This window comes from Anoplopoma fimbria, chromosome 4, assembly GCF_027596085.1.
Source record: "Anoplopoma fimbria isolate UVic2021 breed Golden Eagle Sablefish chromosome 4, Afim_UVic_2022, whole genome shotgun sequence".
In the NCBI taxonomy this organism is placed as follows: Eukaryota; Metazoa; Chordata; class Actinopteri; order Perciformes; family Anoplopomatidae; genus Anoplopoma; species Anoplopoma fimbria.
In genome coordinates, this window is record NC_072452.1 from 16,916,404 (window position 1) to 16,931,879 (window position 15,476).

At 40.7% G+C, this 15,476-nt stretch overlaps 1 protein-coding gene across 1 annotated transcript in view; it reads right to left on the reverse strand.

The window, feature by feature from the left end:
• The window catches only part of drp2 (dystrophin related protein 2), a 38,863-nt gene that overhangs the window by 9,959 nt on the left and 13,428 nt on the right, over nt 1–15,476 (reverse strand). Inside the window, 7 exon segments of the mRNA XM_054597732.1 lie at nt 3,298–3,408; nt 5,279–5,415; nt 6,214–6,325; nt 7,257–7,423; nt 9,861–10,018; nt 12,440–12,525; nt 15,094–15,295. Coding sequence (XP_054453707.1) covers nt 3,298–3,408; nt 5,279–5,415; nt 6,214–6,325; nt 7,257–7,423; nt 9,861–10,018; nt 12,440–12,525; nt 15,094–15,295 — 973 coding nt within the window.

Sequence of the window (15,476 nt, forward strand, 5' to 3'; positions counted from 1 at the left end):
GGTAGACCTCAAAGTGAATTCATCACAAACTGCTGCAGTCCTCTGAACATCACATGTCAATGATATGTCATAGTGTTGGATGATCAAAGGCTGGGTTTCTCCTTCAAGTAAGGTAATTAAACAGTGCATTAAACCAACCCACTAACGCAAATGTGGCTGCCCACATACATACACACACACACACACACACACACACACACACACACACACACATGAACACAGCAGTCTTCAATCCACACTGCAGTATTCCCAGTACACACAAACACACAACACACTCCATGCTGCATCATCTTTGGCAGAGTGTTGTCAGCTGAAGGACGGAAGAAGGAGGGATGAGTGATGTAGAGGCTGTCAGGGACATCCACATCACATCCTATCTCTCTCCAGAGTCCGATGACACCATAACATTGAGAATTTTAGGATTTATCCATGTCCTGTTTCAGGGGGTGCGGCCTGTGAACCGGACCGCTCGTAAATTCAGCCTGGAACACTGTTCATCAGAGAGCCTCCACAAACCCGGAGTCTCAGTCAGGAACAACAGCAAATGAGAAATGAAAGGGCAGAAAGTAATAGGAAATAGTAGTGTGGGTATGTGTGTGTGGGTGGGTGTCTTGTGCATACATGTTGTTTAGCTTCCTGCATGAATGTAAATGGATGTGAGAGGAAATGAGAAACGGGAGAGAGAGAGACAGCGAGGGTAAGAGAGGAGAAATCCTGACAGAGTTCTAAGAGGTTTTTCAGTATCTTCCTCCCATCTATCCTCAATAAGATGTCGAAGCAGTGCTGATGAAAGGAATGAACTTTACTCTTTCATCAATGTGGGAGAGGGTTGGGAGATACGGAGAGAGAGAGAGAGAGAGAGAGAGAGAGAGAGAGAGAGAGAGATGAGGAGGAGACAGAGGCAGTCTCGTGTTTGTCATGTCTGCAAATCTGGATTTTCTAACCCCAAATATTTGATCTCCCTTGAGATGACTGGAGACTACATTATTGCCATGGATTAACACGTACACCCTTTTTTGGCTGAAGGGCACTATGACACACACACACACACACACACACACACACACACACACACACACACACACACACACACACACACACACACACACACACACACACACACACACACACACACACACACACACACACACACACACACACACTGAATTTCAGACACCAACCTGCCAGTGATGACACCCAGTATTTTGAAATGGCCTTCACTTTCCATTAGGGTTCAAAGTGAGTGGAGAGTTAGGGTAATACGGGGAATGAATTCAAATAAGGAATTATAGACAGACAGACTACTCTGTCTACTCTTATTACGACGGTGCTCAGATCATGATGGAATAAGCAGAGCAAACTCACTCAATACTCATTCTTTTTGAGCCAGTATAATGTCTCTTTGGCACACAGGATCAAAGTAATACTGGTCAATGAACTACACTTAGAAAGGGGAAAAGATAACAACTATAATTGCTGCCTAGTTGTTTTATACCTCTGCCAACCAGTCATGTTGCAGTTTACTATCCATGTCTGAGCAAAATGTTTTCAATTCATAATTTATTCTGTTAGAAATTTGTGTGAACCTGACATAGTTAGCATAATTAATTCTTGAGTTATGTCCAAAAAGGTGTTTAGCAAGGTCAGAGTGACCTTTTGCCACTAAATTCTACTCAGGTCATCCTTCAGTCTAGACAGAAGTTTGTTGCAAAATTGAAAAATTCTAAAATCTATATAATAAATTGAATAACTGTCCCTCTGCATGCAACATTGTATTCTTGTACTTTGTGTAGCAATATGCAGCACAATGGTAACTCTTTATTTTAACCTTCTATGGAGCATTTATTAGCAGTATATAAACACAGAGAAATTGGTTGTAAGTTAATACAATAAGAACATGTAAAGGTTTGTGAATACATCTGTAACTCCTTCTAGGAAAAATCCCTAAATGGTCAATAAATATTTGATAACACAATATAACCGAGCTGCAATCATGTGTAGAGACATATAATATGAACAATGTGTTATAAAGCATTTGTACGGTCTTTATAAACATGTATAGATAATTAAGTCATTACCAAGTTTAAAGGGAAAGCTGGTAATATTCTATCATCTAACAGATTATAATTTTGAACCATCGTTGTCCAAAAATATTGAAACATATCAATTAGCCTGACATGTTTTTTTCTTTTCTTTTGGCGAAGGCTGTTGGCAGCTACAGTTTTATGCTAGTTAAGATATATGTAACCAACACAACTCAAACATTTTTTCAAGCGAATTGTTCTGTAATTAGCAGCATGAGTAAATAAAAAAGGATGTAACAGAAAATATATTAAAGAATGGAGAAGAAGTAAGGATTAGAGAAGAGATAGCATTAGATAGAGAAAGAGGGAGAAATAAATGTGTAGGTGGGAGACAATAGAAGAGGGGGAGCAAAGCTTTAAAAAAAGGCAAACAGAAAAAAGGAGAGAGTGAAAAAAAGGAGAGATATAAGAGGAGTAAAGAGGACAATTGTTCCTGCTCTCTTGTGGGTGTGTGTCCCCTCTATTTTGGCAGTGTCTAAAGCAGTTGTTTGTAAGAGCCTCAGGGAAGTAATACACAATGGTGCACACACACACACAAACACACACAGACACACACACACACACACACATGCATACACACACACACACACACACACACACACACACACACACACACACACACACACACACACACACACACACACACACACACACACACACACACACACACACACACACACACACACACACACACACACACACACACACACTGCAGGCTCAGTGGAAATGTGTGTGTGTCCAGCTCTGCAGCACCATGGGAGTCCAGTGCTGTGCCCCTGTTTATAACCTGTCAGACAGACACTAATCCACACCAACAGCTCCCAGGTGACCATTGGGCTCACTGCCCTAGCAAGTGACAAGCCGCTAGGCACATTGAACCCCGCTGACCTCCACCCACACACACACAACCACCAACTGCTCTGCTTATGTGCGCCAGCCAGCATGTGTTCATGTACAGAGAAAGACTGCTGGGCAGTGGGCTACAGTCCCCACCCTGGTTGGAGTACAGTGCACAACGCAGCCAAATCAATACTTCAATCAGTGTGTGGCAAAGACTAAAGGGGGAGGAGAGGGAGCAGAGAAGACGGGGGGAGAGAAGAGGCTGAAGCAGTGGGTGGAGTGGATATAAAGAAGAGGAAAAGTTGATTTGGAGAGAGCAAAGTGAGATGCTTTTGTTGTAGTGATTTGATGTATAGCACAGCGGGCCACGTACCTGCTGGCATAATGTTCAATCCTGCTGTGAGTGTCCGCATGGGGCAGCTTTGGTGAGGAGCACGGCCTGGGAACAACAGAAGCCAAACGTTAATTCATCACGGATGCATTTCTAACACTCTCGGAGTATGGATGAGGTGGTTGCATTATGAAAAAACCCCACTTAATTTACATGTGTTGCTACAAGCCAGAAGAAGACTGTTACTTGTGAACACAGTTACGATGCAAACAAGAGAGATATGACTTGTTTCAAAGTGTTATAATAGAAAAAACATTTCAGATGATTTAACCACCGGTTCCCTACATGTTTGGGTCGTGACGCTTTATAGTCATAAAAGTCTAATGACTCTTTAGCACAGTTTGCATATTTCTATGAGCTATGAGTGGTTAAGGATCTTCAGTGATGATATCTGGAGCATACAGTTACAGACGGAACTTTTTAATTAGGAAGAACATAAGACAGCCATTTACACAAAGAATCTTGGCTGTGTGGACAAAACTATTGGATTTCCACAATAAAATACAACTGCTCATTGGAGACTAAATAAAGAAAGGAATACATATTTTTTGCTTTGATGGTTTCTATTATGTTTTTATGAGGTATACTTATATATTCTGTTGAAATATGGCATTGGCTAGACATAAGCAATTACCAAACCTTGTCTATCAAATGAGAGACAGCTACACTGCCACTGCTTCTTCTTACCCCGATGAAGACATGCTTCCAAAATCCTGCCTTAGTTGTCCTCTCTGTTGAGATTTGAGCATCCTTATTCTATAAACAGATCCTGCATTCATATGTAATCTGTAGGCAACTGGACAACCTTTTGGCATTAGAAGTGTTCTGGTTTCCGTCTGCAGTCTGAGTAGTGTTGACCAGTCATGTTCAAGCAGGCTTTGGCTGAATGCAGGTAAACAGTCCATGTGGAGTGTTGAAATGCAATCTTATAACCCATCGGCTATCACCTGAAGATGATCTTTACTGGATTAAAATTATATATATATATATATATATATATATATTTGGTTTATTTGGTAGGGACAGTGCACATTAATAAAACGTCACTGTAAATTTAAAAGTTATTCAAGAGGCTATTTTTCATCAGTAGCCCTTTTTGCCCCGAGTGGCTTATCCGTCATCAGAGCGATAGCCGATGCATTCAGAGATTGCCTTCATTCTTATTATAAGTGTCACTCAACCAAATAGTTATGTTCCCTTTTTAGGTTGTTCCAGTTTTCAGTCATGTGGAGGTAAGTAGAAGAAGAGAGCAAAGATTTAACATTTTGTGTTGCAGAAATGTAGCTTCTTCTTCCCTATCTTGTTAATAATATTGCAGACTTTCAGATTTATCCTTAAAATCACTTAAAGGGGTCCCCAGGCTAGAAACCACTGGTGTAAACTACCCCACAAGGTGTACAAAAAAGTTTAAATCAGCTTCCTTTCAACCAGCTGTAACATTAAAAGGCTGCTTATATATTGAAGCATTAGTAATAATTTACAATAATAAAAAATAAGCATTATAAAATATGATGATGTTTACTTGGCTTCAACCACTGGAGTCATGTAATAGTTTTATGAGGTTATAAAAGGTGACCTTTATGACACACAATCGGCCAAAACATAGACCCATAATCATGCTAAATCTCCCTGGGTACTGCTGTAGCCCTCAGCTATGCTTCTTGATGATCTCATGGATTTCAGTCTCATCGCTCTTGTTTTTCCCTTTGGGTGAGACTCGCTCATGTGAACAGAGCATCTGAGCCAGACTGAGATCACAGGAATAACATTATGTTAATTCTGAACACAAAGCCGTCCCTTTAACCCATCTCAGCAAGAAAGGATGCCCAAAAAATTGCCAGAGCACGAGAATTAGCCTACAACAGCAGGAGTTTGAATAGGTGAAATAAATAGATAGATAGATGACAGAAAAGCAGAGGGATGTCTGTGTGTGTGTGTGTGAGTGTTTAACTGTTGGACTCACGTCTCCGAGCTCTCGGCTTCCAGCACCGATTGCACCGGCAGGTAACCTCTCTGCGGGTGCTTGGTGAAGTACTGCTTGGACCTAAACTTATTCTTCAGAGTCTTGGCAAAGTCCCTCATCTTCTCTCCCGAGGTTGTCTGGAGTTGTGATTTAGGAGGTGGGGGGGGGGTTGAAGACTAATTACACCGCTTAAGAACTCTTGAATATGTTGCTTTTCTCCAAAATTACCTCATCTGAAATTTGTCCACTCTGTCTCTGCACTGGTTTGTCTCAAGTGACTAACTTATTCCTCTATCTGCTTTCTCATTCAGTTTCTACTGCTCTCTCTGCTAAATGCCTTAATTTCTCTCTCTCTCTGGCTTTCTTGTTTACTGCTCTTTATCTATATCATAGTAGGAATCTATGCGTGCCTCAGCGTTGTGAAAAACTCTAGCTAGCTACAGTATATAGAATATTGTCCAGTCAAAAAAGGAAATCACTGTACAGATGGCTTTTTGCCACATATAACAGCTCAGAATTGATTAGAGATTAAATCTGGCACCATCTCAGTCCACTCCAGCACTCCAGTTTCACCTACTCCTTTGGAATTAACTCGACTTTGGAGACTGTGCGTGCGGTCTCTTAAGACTCTGGTTTTATTGAGGTTTAGTGCACAACGTGAGCTCCAAATAGCACTTTATGTGTGCACTATGTGAGCCAAAAAGGATGTTACTGTTGAGTGGCACTCCATTTCTGCATACTATAGAGCTGGATGAGGCAGTGTAAGCATAGCTAACAGTGTATACTTAGAGATCCTGCACTGGAGACGGGGCTAATCTAAGTCTGGCAGCAGGAATCAGGAGATAGTAGTATTTTTTGGAGCACAGCTGAGTTTTATTTGTCCCTGGAGCCTTGAATTTGTATTCCGTTAAAGCACAAGATAATGTTTGTCTTACTGGTGTGTAGTACTCCATGATGGGGTAGTGCAGCTTCTTTCCCTTGGTAGTGCGGCCGGTTAGAAAACATGTCTGGCAGATGTCCACATTGAACTGCTTCAAACTGCGATACCTGTCAAGATCAATATAGCAGAGAGGCTGAACTGATGCAAGAGAACTGGGCAGAGTAGAGCGATGTGTGTGCGTAAAGAATGAAGAACTGGTACATGCCTGTGTGTTGAATTGATATGCTTTTTTCACACATCCTTCTGCAACAGACAGGTAAGTACTCCACTACAACAACCACAGTTAGTGACTGTATCTTAAGTAATAAGAATGTATTGGGATTAGTTTCAGCTATGTGCTTTCTGATCGATGTCTAAATTACAGATAGAGGAAGGAATCAATATTTGAATACAATATCCACATACAGTAGACAAATTATATTCTGTGCCAGATATTATGGAAATGAAGAGCATTGCATAATAACAGGAACATCATCTGCACACTACAATCTGTGCGATATAAATTTTTGATGCAAGTTTTCTGTCAAGGACCTTCAATCATGATGCTTTAAGCCTGCCTCAATAAATTCATATTATTGCACAGATTGGAGTGAGCGGCTGCTCTTATTATTATTATCTTACATCATGTCTTAGTTCCAGGATCTCCAACAAGCTTTTATCTAGTGCGCAGGGATTCTTATATATAATGAAAACACCAGCTGCCACTATTAAAATGTATTTCTTTGCTTCTACTTTTGACTGTCAAAATGTCCCTGCATATTTGTATTATTCTAATTATTAACAAGTTAGTGTTATAATGCTAACTATAAGACTTTTTTTACATACACAAATACTTAAATACTCAGTTATTTGAACATATACAGTTATTAAACTTGCAGGAAGTTCACGTTTAATTTACACATCCTCATAAACCGTACAATTTTAATCTACTTTACGTGTTTTAGGGTTGTATTTGTGCAAATTTTCCTCCTTTATATCCTCTGTTTTTTTCTTTTCTGTTGCAATAGCCCACTGTGATCACTGTTAAGTTATGCCTACCTGAAGCCCTTGATGGGACACTGTTTGCAGACGTAGCATTTGGCCTGGTGCTTGGTCGACTCTGCAGCAGCCACACGGTGAAGGACAGGCAGCCAAACCATCGACTGGGGCTCCAGGCTCATCCACTCCAGGAAGTGGGACACCTCAATGGCAGGTTTCCCCGGAGCCTGGAAAAGGAAGGTGGGAGGGAGGAAAGACGTGCAGGAGACTGTAAACAATCCAAATATAGACCAGCAGTAGGGCAGGTACACAAAGTAATGAGAGGAGAAGGTGTGCTTCCTTACTAAAGGTGGTCCAGCACTGAGCAACAGAATATCAAAGAGACTACAAAAGATAAGAGGAGGAAGAAGAGGTGAAAGCAGATGTACAACACTTTGGGATATACTTTGTTTTTATGCAACTACTTAAAAGTATTACATAACTTCTGTGTCTGTGTGTTTAGTATATGTATGTTTGCGTGTCTGCATGCAGTCTGTCTCTCCTGCAGACACCTTGTTGAGAATTCCAGAAAGTGGGATAAAAAGGAAGTCAACCTAATAAAAGAATGAATCGCCAAGCGCTGAAATTCGTGATGTGCTAAATTCTCATTAAGTCTGCATCAGAGATGCATTAAGAGGTTGATTTCCCTGGGGCTTCTTCCACTGCTCAAGCAGAGTAGCATAATAAATGTGTGTGTGTGTGTGTGTGTGTGTGTGTGTGTGTGTGTGTGTGTGTGTGTGTGTGTGTGTGTGTGTGTGTGTGTGTGTGTGTGTGTGTGTGTGTGTGTGTGTGTGCACTGATCACACAGACTGTGAGTTGTATAGACTGATATGTAATATACTACTGATTGTAAGTCGCTTTGGATAAAAAGCGTCTGCTAAATGACTGTAACGTAATGTAATGTAATGTATAGAGGTATTGAGTCTCCTGGGGATGAAGGAGCTCCTCTCTGGTAGTAAAGTAGCCAGCTCCATGTGGGAGGTCAAATAGCAGCTACTCCCGTACCGAACACCTGGAACTGGCACTAACTATGCTGAGCACGCCACCGCATCTCAAAGCAGCTCGCTGAGCAGATGGGATGCTTTATACATCATTGCAAAAGTAGAGTGATAAACATGTTATCCATCAAAACTCCTTCACACAAAGTATAAAAATATGTAATAAATGTTGAGTTATTTCTCATGTTGAATTTGACCAAATAACCTCGACATATACGATCCTTTTGTTCTGTATACCGCTGCATATTGTCTGTCCCAAGTCAATCCATCTGCTCCTCTGCCAGCAGAGTCTAAAAGTCAATGTCCACAATGTGCAAGCAACATCTCAACAAACTGACTCATTTGCAATCCAAGTGATAAAAGAGCAAGCAGGTCAACCCCCAATTCACATTACATGGATATTTCATCTTCAACTAAATGCCTTGACATAGAGAAAGGAATTGATTATAATCAACTGTAGTTGATACAGCAAGCATGGACCAGAATAAAGTGTGCATAATTAGGATCTGCCTAAAAGATTAGGGAATTTAAAGTCTTTGCGTAGGCCACCTTCTAAAAAAGCTGTTGCCTGCTCCTATCAACTCCATAATTATCTGGTGTCCATTATTGAATGTCACAAGGCAAAGTTCCTGCAACCTGCACCAAACATAACTCTAACATTAAGAACAAGAAAAGCAGGGAAAGACAAATCAGTTCATGCTTTGAACATCTCCTCATTTACTATTGCTTGGTCCGCTACTAAACTCTGTGACCTCGCTTCATCATATCAAAAATCCAATACATAATATTCTAGAAGCGAATTTCTCATTTAAACTTCTAAGATTTCACTTACAGTCCATGTATGGTTGTAAACATCATGCATTATCTACCACTTACTTTATTTCATGTACATTAAAAGCAATGCAATGCAATATTAATGAGATGTAATGTGTGGTGCAGTCTTGGCTTCTTTTGGTAAAATAATCATAACTTTCCTCTGAATGAAAGTCAAACTCTGCTGAAACACAATAGACTTTGCATAACTGACGTCGTCATTTTTTCATATTTGGCTTTTGATGGAAATCTTCAAAAGCCAAATGTTTGATTTTGCCATTCAATTTTTTAAGTTTCTGCCTTTGTTATTCTGTTTCTGTATTTGTAATTCTGTCTTAGCACAGACAAGTTCTGTTCTAATTTTCCAGAGGTCACATTATTTTCCTGCACAGTAATTAATAGATTAGCGGGTTTGAGATAGAGCAGTATACTGTGACAGCAAGGCAATCTGGGATTTGAAGGTCGACTTTCAAACTTCTTGTTGTAGCAATCAAGCCATTGATTCAAGGACTGAAACTAGCATCATCAAGTGTTACAACACTCCCCAGTGGTGGTCAGCATCTTCCTTGCTTGTGTGAATATGCTTGACTAACAAGGACGTTGAGCATGTAAAATCCATAAGCAAGACTATATCAACGCCAGAACAACGTTTATCTGATCAAATGGGGAAAGGTGAACTCACTACATAATCCAGGCGGCTGATTTAATATGTTCTTATATTGTAGGTGTGTGCATGTGCGTAGAAAACAAACACTGTTTGCCTATCTGTGAATGTGTTTATGCGTGACATGCGTAGCAGTAACTCTGTCCTCACCACGCGGAAGCAGCTGCGGACGCTGGGCTCCACGTTGCTGCCCCCGAACGCAGCGACTTCACCCAACTGTCGAGGGATCTGGATGGCTTCATGGAGCAGCAGGCTGAGGTGACGCTGGTCCGTCAAACCTCCAGGACCAGACACCTGACGGAATAAATCTGCAACCACCAGAACATACAAAGAATACATAACGTAATGCATAAATTATGCAGAAACTAACTAGTGTGTGACAGCATTAATAGTGCACTGAATTTGTATGCATGAACAGTTCTTTTTATTATCATCACATCTGCATACACTTCTCCTACGCATCTACATCTGCTCTATTTAGGGCATTTATTGCTACATGTTCTCAGTTTTTAAAAATACAAATTAGGATTTTAATTACAAAGGCATGAATTCACAATTCAAAATATGTGGCATTTTTTCTGCAAAATAATGGCATAAATTTTGGTATAAAAACAAAAACAACACATCTGGCTTTCATCATTCATTTGTTTTAACAATGAGCTTCCAATCTCTGGCAACAGGTTTACCAAACCTAGTTATGTGGAATGAAACTCACTTCAGTGACAAATGGAGAGAGACAGAGTAAGCATTAATGTCCTGGCTGCTGGTCTGCTTGGAGATGAAAGAGCTGCATTAAGTGGAGTCTTGTCAGGTTTTGAATGAGGCCTTTACCAAGCTAGCTGGGACTCGCCTGTCACTGAAGAGATGAATGCTGACAGGCGTGTGAGGCTGCTGCACAATGCCTGTATAAGCAGCATCCCATGTATCCCCCTCTCTGTGTACGTATTCAACCCTACAGGGACAAGCCTTGGCTTTAACACCTGCATGTTAAACAGCACCCTATTTATAGTTCTCATAAACAGAGCTGAGGCATGTTTGACATTTTAAATGTTCACATTGAGCTGTTTGATAGAGATGAGTTTTGGACACGTTATATGGAGACATTACCAGGGTATATAGACCTATTACATCTGAAACATGCAACGTGTTATGTTGCAGAGCCTGCAGTGATATAGTGGTATATTTCTGGAGATGGCTGCACAAGAAAGACTATCTAAACATCCATTACTAAGTTTGTTTGTGTGTGTTCGTGTATTTGTTTTCAATGATTAGCCTGAGGTTGCACACCGATAGTTTTAGGTATGAGGCTTTCAGTAAAGTGTACATCCGTTACCAGGTAAACATGGCTATATTGGAGCATTAGTAGGTCAGTTATCTTGTCTCCTACTGATGATTCACCACCTCTTTGAACTAGCTTCATGTAAACTGTCTATAAAAAAACTTCAACAACATATGTTCCCCAGCTCAATATCTTCTTAATGTCTCAATATCTATCTTCTACTTCTTATATGACACATTTAAAAGACATTTTAAAAGGTGTTACGTTCTCAGCTGTGATTTTTCCCTAGGTCAAATGTTGAATGTATGTTTCCCTTGGTCATTATCTTAAAATCACCCACCTACAGCTTAAAGCCTACTGATGTTATACTCAAACTGCATTCTAAATGTCAATCTCCCTTCGTTCTTTTACCAATCTCTTGTAATTAGGACCCAAAGGACCCAAAGGCCCCTTGGAACTTATGAACGACCCCCTCTACAACTGTATGGGCTCTTTCTTCTCTCAAATGTATAATCAGAAACTTATTTGGTGGATAATTTTGGAAAACCTTTCAAATAGTCGCCATGTTTTTCTGACCAGAAAGTTAGAGGCAGAAGCCAGAGACAGAGCAGTAAGTAGTGCATTTGTCAAATTAGGTGGGAAAGCATTGCTTAGGGATGTCTGCAAAAATTGTGCGGAGTAAAACAAAGTCCATCAAATATTCCTTTCTGAATCAGAAGCCAAAGACTGGTGATGATGAAACAAACACCCACCATCTGTATCTCAAAGCCGGTTGATGCAAATACTTCAGATTTATTTGCAAATATTATTCCAGTGACGTCTGGAGTTGGCAAACACGGGGAGCACTCGGTGAAATGACAAACTGTTTTCAAGGCCACCACACATCTTCCTGAACCTAGAAAAAGAGGGCTGACTCACCTCAGGGAACTATTCAAATCAAGGCAAATCTGTCATCTTTGTCTTTAAGAGCTGACACAGATGGTGTGCCAAGCAACCCTTGCATGGGTTTGGCAGAGTTGTCTCTGATCTTGTATCAACTACAAGCTGTTCCAGGTCCAGCTAGCATCAGTTCAACTGCTCACTTTCCATTGTACCTATATCTACATGATGACTTATAAACTAAATATGTCTCATATTAAATCGAAAAATTCGTAAGGGAGCGCTTTAGCTCTTTGCTAGTGGACTTGTGAAGCAAAAATGGGAATGGGAGCCATAGAAAGAGAGATGGTGATGGTGCATGAATGTTGTCTTTAGCAAGCAATCCTTTTAAGTGCCTCGATGTACTTTGCAGGAGTAAAGAAAGCTTTCTCCATTAAAGCAGCAGACTCATTTCCTCCATTAGACTAAGTGGATGCCTTTATGTAATACTGGCAATCAGGGCTGTTTTGTTTTGGCTTATTGTTTGCAGTTGAGGAGATGCATTAGGCACATGAGCAAGCTTCAGACTCACATTTGTACTTCTCTTGGACGTCTGCGTTGCACAAGCTCACCAATCCCATCTTGAAACTGAGAACGCGAATTTTGCCATTACGAGCACTGGTAGAGAGAAGGAGAAGGAGAAGAAGAAGAGGTTACAATTTTTGAACTGTGAATGAACTCAAATCACGGTGTATTGTGTTGCTGTAATATATTCATACACTGGCTGAGCCCTGCTCGGAGGGACAAAGTGTGGAGGAATTACGTGGGTCAAAGCGGTACAGTACAGGTCAGTGCAACAGTGTGAAATTGTATTAGAGCACATCTAGAGTACCTAAAGGCACTACACTTGATGAAGTGTTTTGTTCACGGGCCAGAAGAGCCATAATAAGCTCTCAATGTCACTTACAGACATTTACATGCATGCATACTGCATAAACACTCAAATACATAATTGTATTAAGTATTTGTGAGGATCAGATATGCTGTCCTCAGCGGAATAAATAAAATAAATGATCACTGGCAAATGGCAAGGCCACTGAGATGGACGCTGTTGTGCACTGACCTGAGCCTTAGATGGTCTCATTAGCTTTTTTTACCATCTTGATATAAACACACAAACACACCGTCAACGTTCGCATTGACATTTCACAGCTTGAGTGCCAAAAGAGCCTGGAAGAATTTACTACCAAGCTGAGCAGCATTGGCAGAAACCACCGGCTTATTGAATTACCATTTGAATCGTTAAGTGAGAAATCAAGAACATCACGTTCATCAGAGAACGTCAGATCAATGAAGTATAAAATTAAATCAAAGAGAGAGTTGAATTTCCAGAGCTGGGATGTTGCCTTGAGCGTGTTCAAAACAAAGTAAGGACACTGTCTATTTCCCTGTTGGCTTCAGAGCTGGAGTTGGTCGAGAGGAGCTCCAGAGCATCACCTTTCACATGCTGTCTGCTGTGTGTCGCATGCCATCTTTAATATGCACTCTAGAGCTGATCCTCAGGGGACATGTCACTTCAACACGCCCTGCTAGCGTGACACTCCTCTGCACACTGTAATAAACTGTGATGCAAACACACAAATAAAAAACGGACACACAAACATACGCTCCTCTAATTTAGATTCACGGCCGCTATGTATCGGAAAACAAAAGGCAATTACTGGAATTTATGCAGAGGGTAAACTCTCTGATTGTCTCCCATTAGAAGCGAGTAGTTAAGAGCTACCGACTGAATTTACAGCAGTGGTGGGGTTATTCCTGTAACTCTGCCTCGGTGCTCGGTGTTTTCTCTTTGGAGAACGGTCAATCAGGAGCAAACAAGGGGTGAAAGTTGCTGTGAAAGAGGATTTGTTTCTGCTGTGTCTCAGAGGGCACGATTGGCCCTCTGCCTGGAAATTGTTACTGGAGCTTTTAACCGCCCTGTGGCTCTTTATAGATGTCTGTACAGCAAGCCATGTAACCACTTACATCAATCTGCAGACGGATTGTGCTAGGACTGTGAGGATTAGTTAAATATAGTTTTTTATACTGTTGATAGTGGCATGAGATATTACTACCATCGACTCAAATGACCTTTGCAGCCACAAGTATTACCCATGGCTCTGCGGCATTTCAATACATGATAACAGGACCACCATACAGTAATAAATATATCACCGTCATGGATTAACTTGCACGACAATTTCTTGCATTTAAAGCAACCACGGAGAGTTTCACGCTTGTTAAGTATCACATCAGACAATAAAAGGAAAAGTGCAGGAAAGGAAAAAAGTCCAGATTTACAATGTCAGTCGCATCTACAGATGAAAACACAGATGGAGTGCAGGTGAACTCCATTAAACTGATCAGAACTGTAGCTATGATATTAAACTTTACGAGCATTACGTGACAGAGATGACTGTGTCATTTAAAGGAATGCTGCACCAATTTAGCTTTGCACTCTACAACATTGTCACCTCACAATTGACAGTAAAAAAAGAAATTGATGCCACTCTGTGTATTATTCCTTGTCAAAACCTGGTGCCTATATTACCCACAATGCAACTCGATGCAACTGCCCACTTCGGTTGGAGATGCTGGGTGTGTTATGCAAGTAGCTGCTAATGTAGCCTTGTTAGCCTCAAGCAGAGATGGTGAGCCGGCTACAGAGGGCTGGTAAGATCACTTCTTTCTTACTTCACATCTCTATATACTTTTTATTTCTAAACTTGTAGTCTTCAGTCCCAACTTGAGACAATTTTTCCATCTGGACTTAAAAAGGCTTTATAAAAAATGTTTACACCCCAGGACCTGTAAACAGATTGTCCCAGAAGTTCTCCTGATCAGTGATAAGTAGCATAATCATAGTGGAAGATGGCTTAACAATGAACTTTTATCTCATGATTTTATATATAAATTGGCACACAAGCTGTATGTTTTACGCCATCTATTCAGTATAAATCAGCGGTGAGCCAAAATACAGTAATCACTCAAAAAGAAAGTCATCACTGGAGGTAAAGACATTTTTGTCAGGAGTTAGTGGAGACAAAATAAAAGCTAAAGGGAGATAAGTATTGGACTTCAAAAGAATCATGTTTTATCAATTATGCTTAATGTGTAGACACAAAAATTTAGGTTTTAATAAATAGGTTTTAATAAAGTAGGTTTTAATAAATACCTGGAAACATCTCACCCCAGCTCACCCACCTGTCGTAGACGTTGAGCAGCCAGTTGAGACACATGTCGACGCAAAGTGGAATGTTGACGAGGACGGACCTCTCCTCCTCCAGCCTCTCGTACAGAGCCGTCAGGCCGTGGATCATCTCCACCACGTCCATCACATGCTCCCCCTGCTGCAGATCCTGCTCCCGAAACACGTCCACCAGGCTGCTCAGCGCCACTAAATCCACTGAAACACATGGATACATAATATTAGTTAGAACATGTTGGAACGTATTTTAATTGCAACTATTTCATTGAGAACATGTGTATATGCTGACATAAGTACCTGTGCTATTTTTATATGGTTTGAAATCAAGTAAAAGAATGTACACAGGCATTCATAAACACATAAACACACTCAGAGCAGG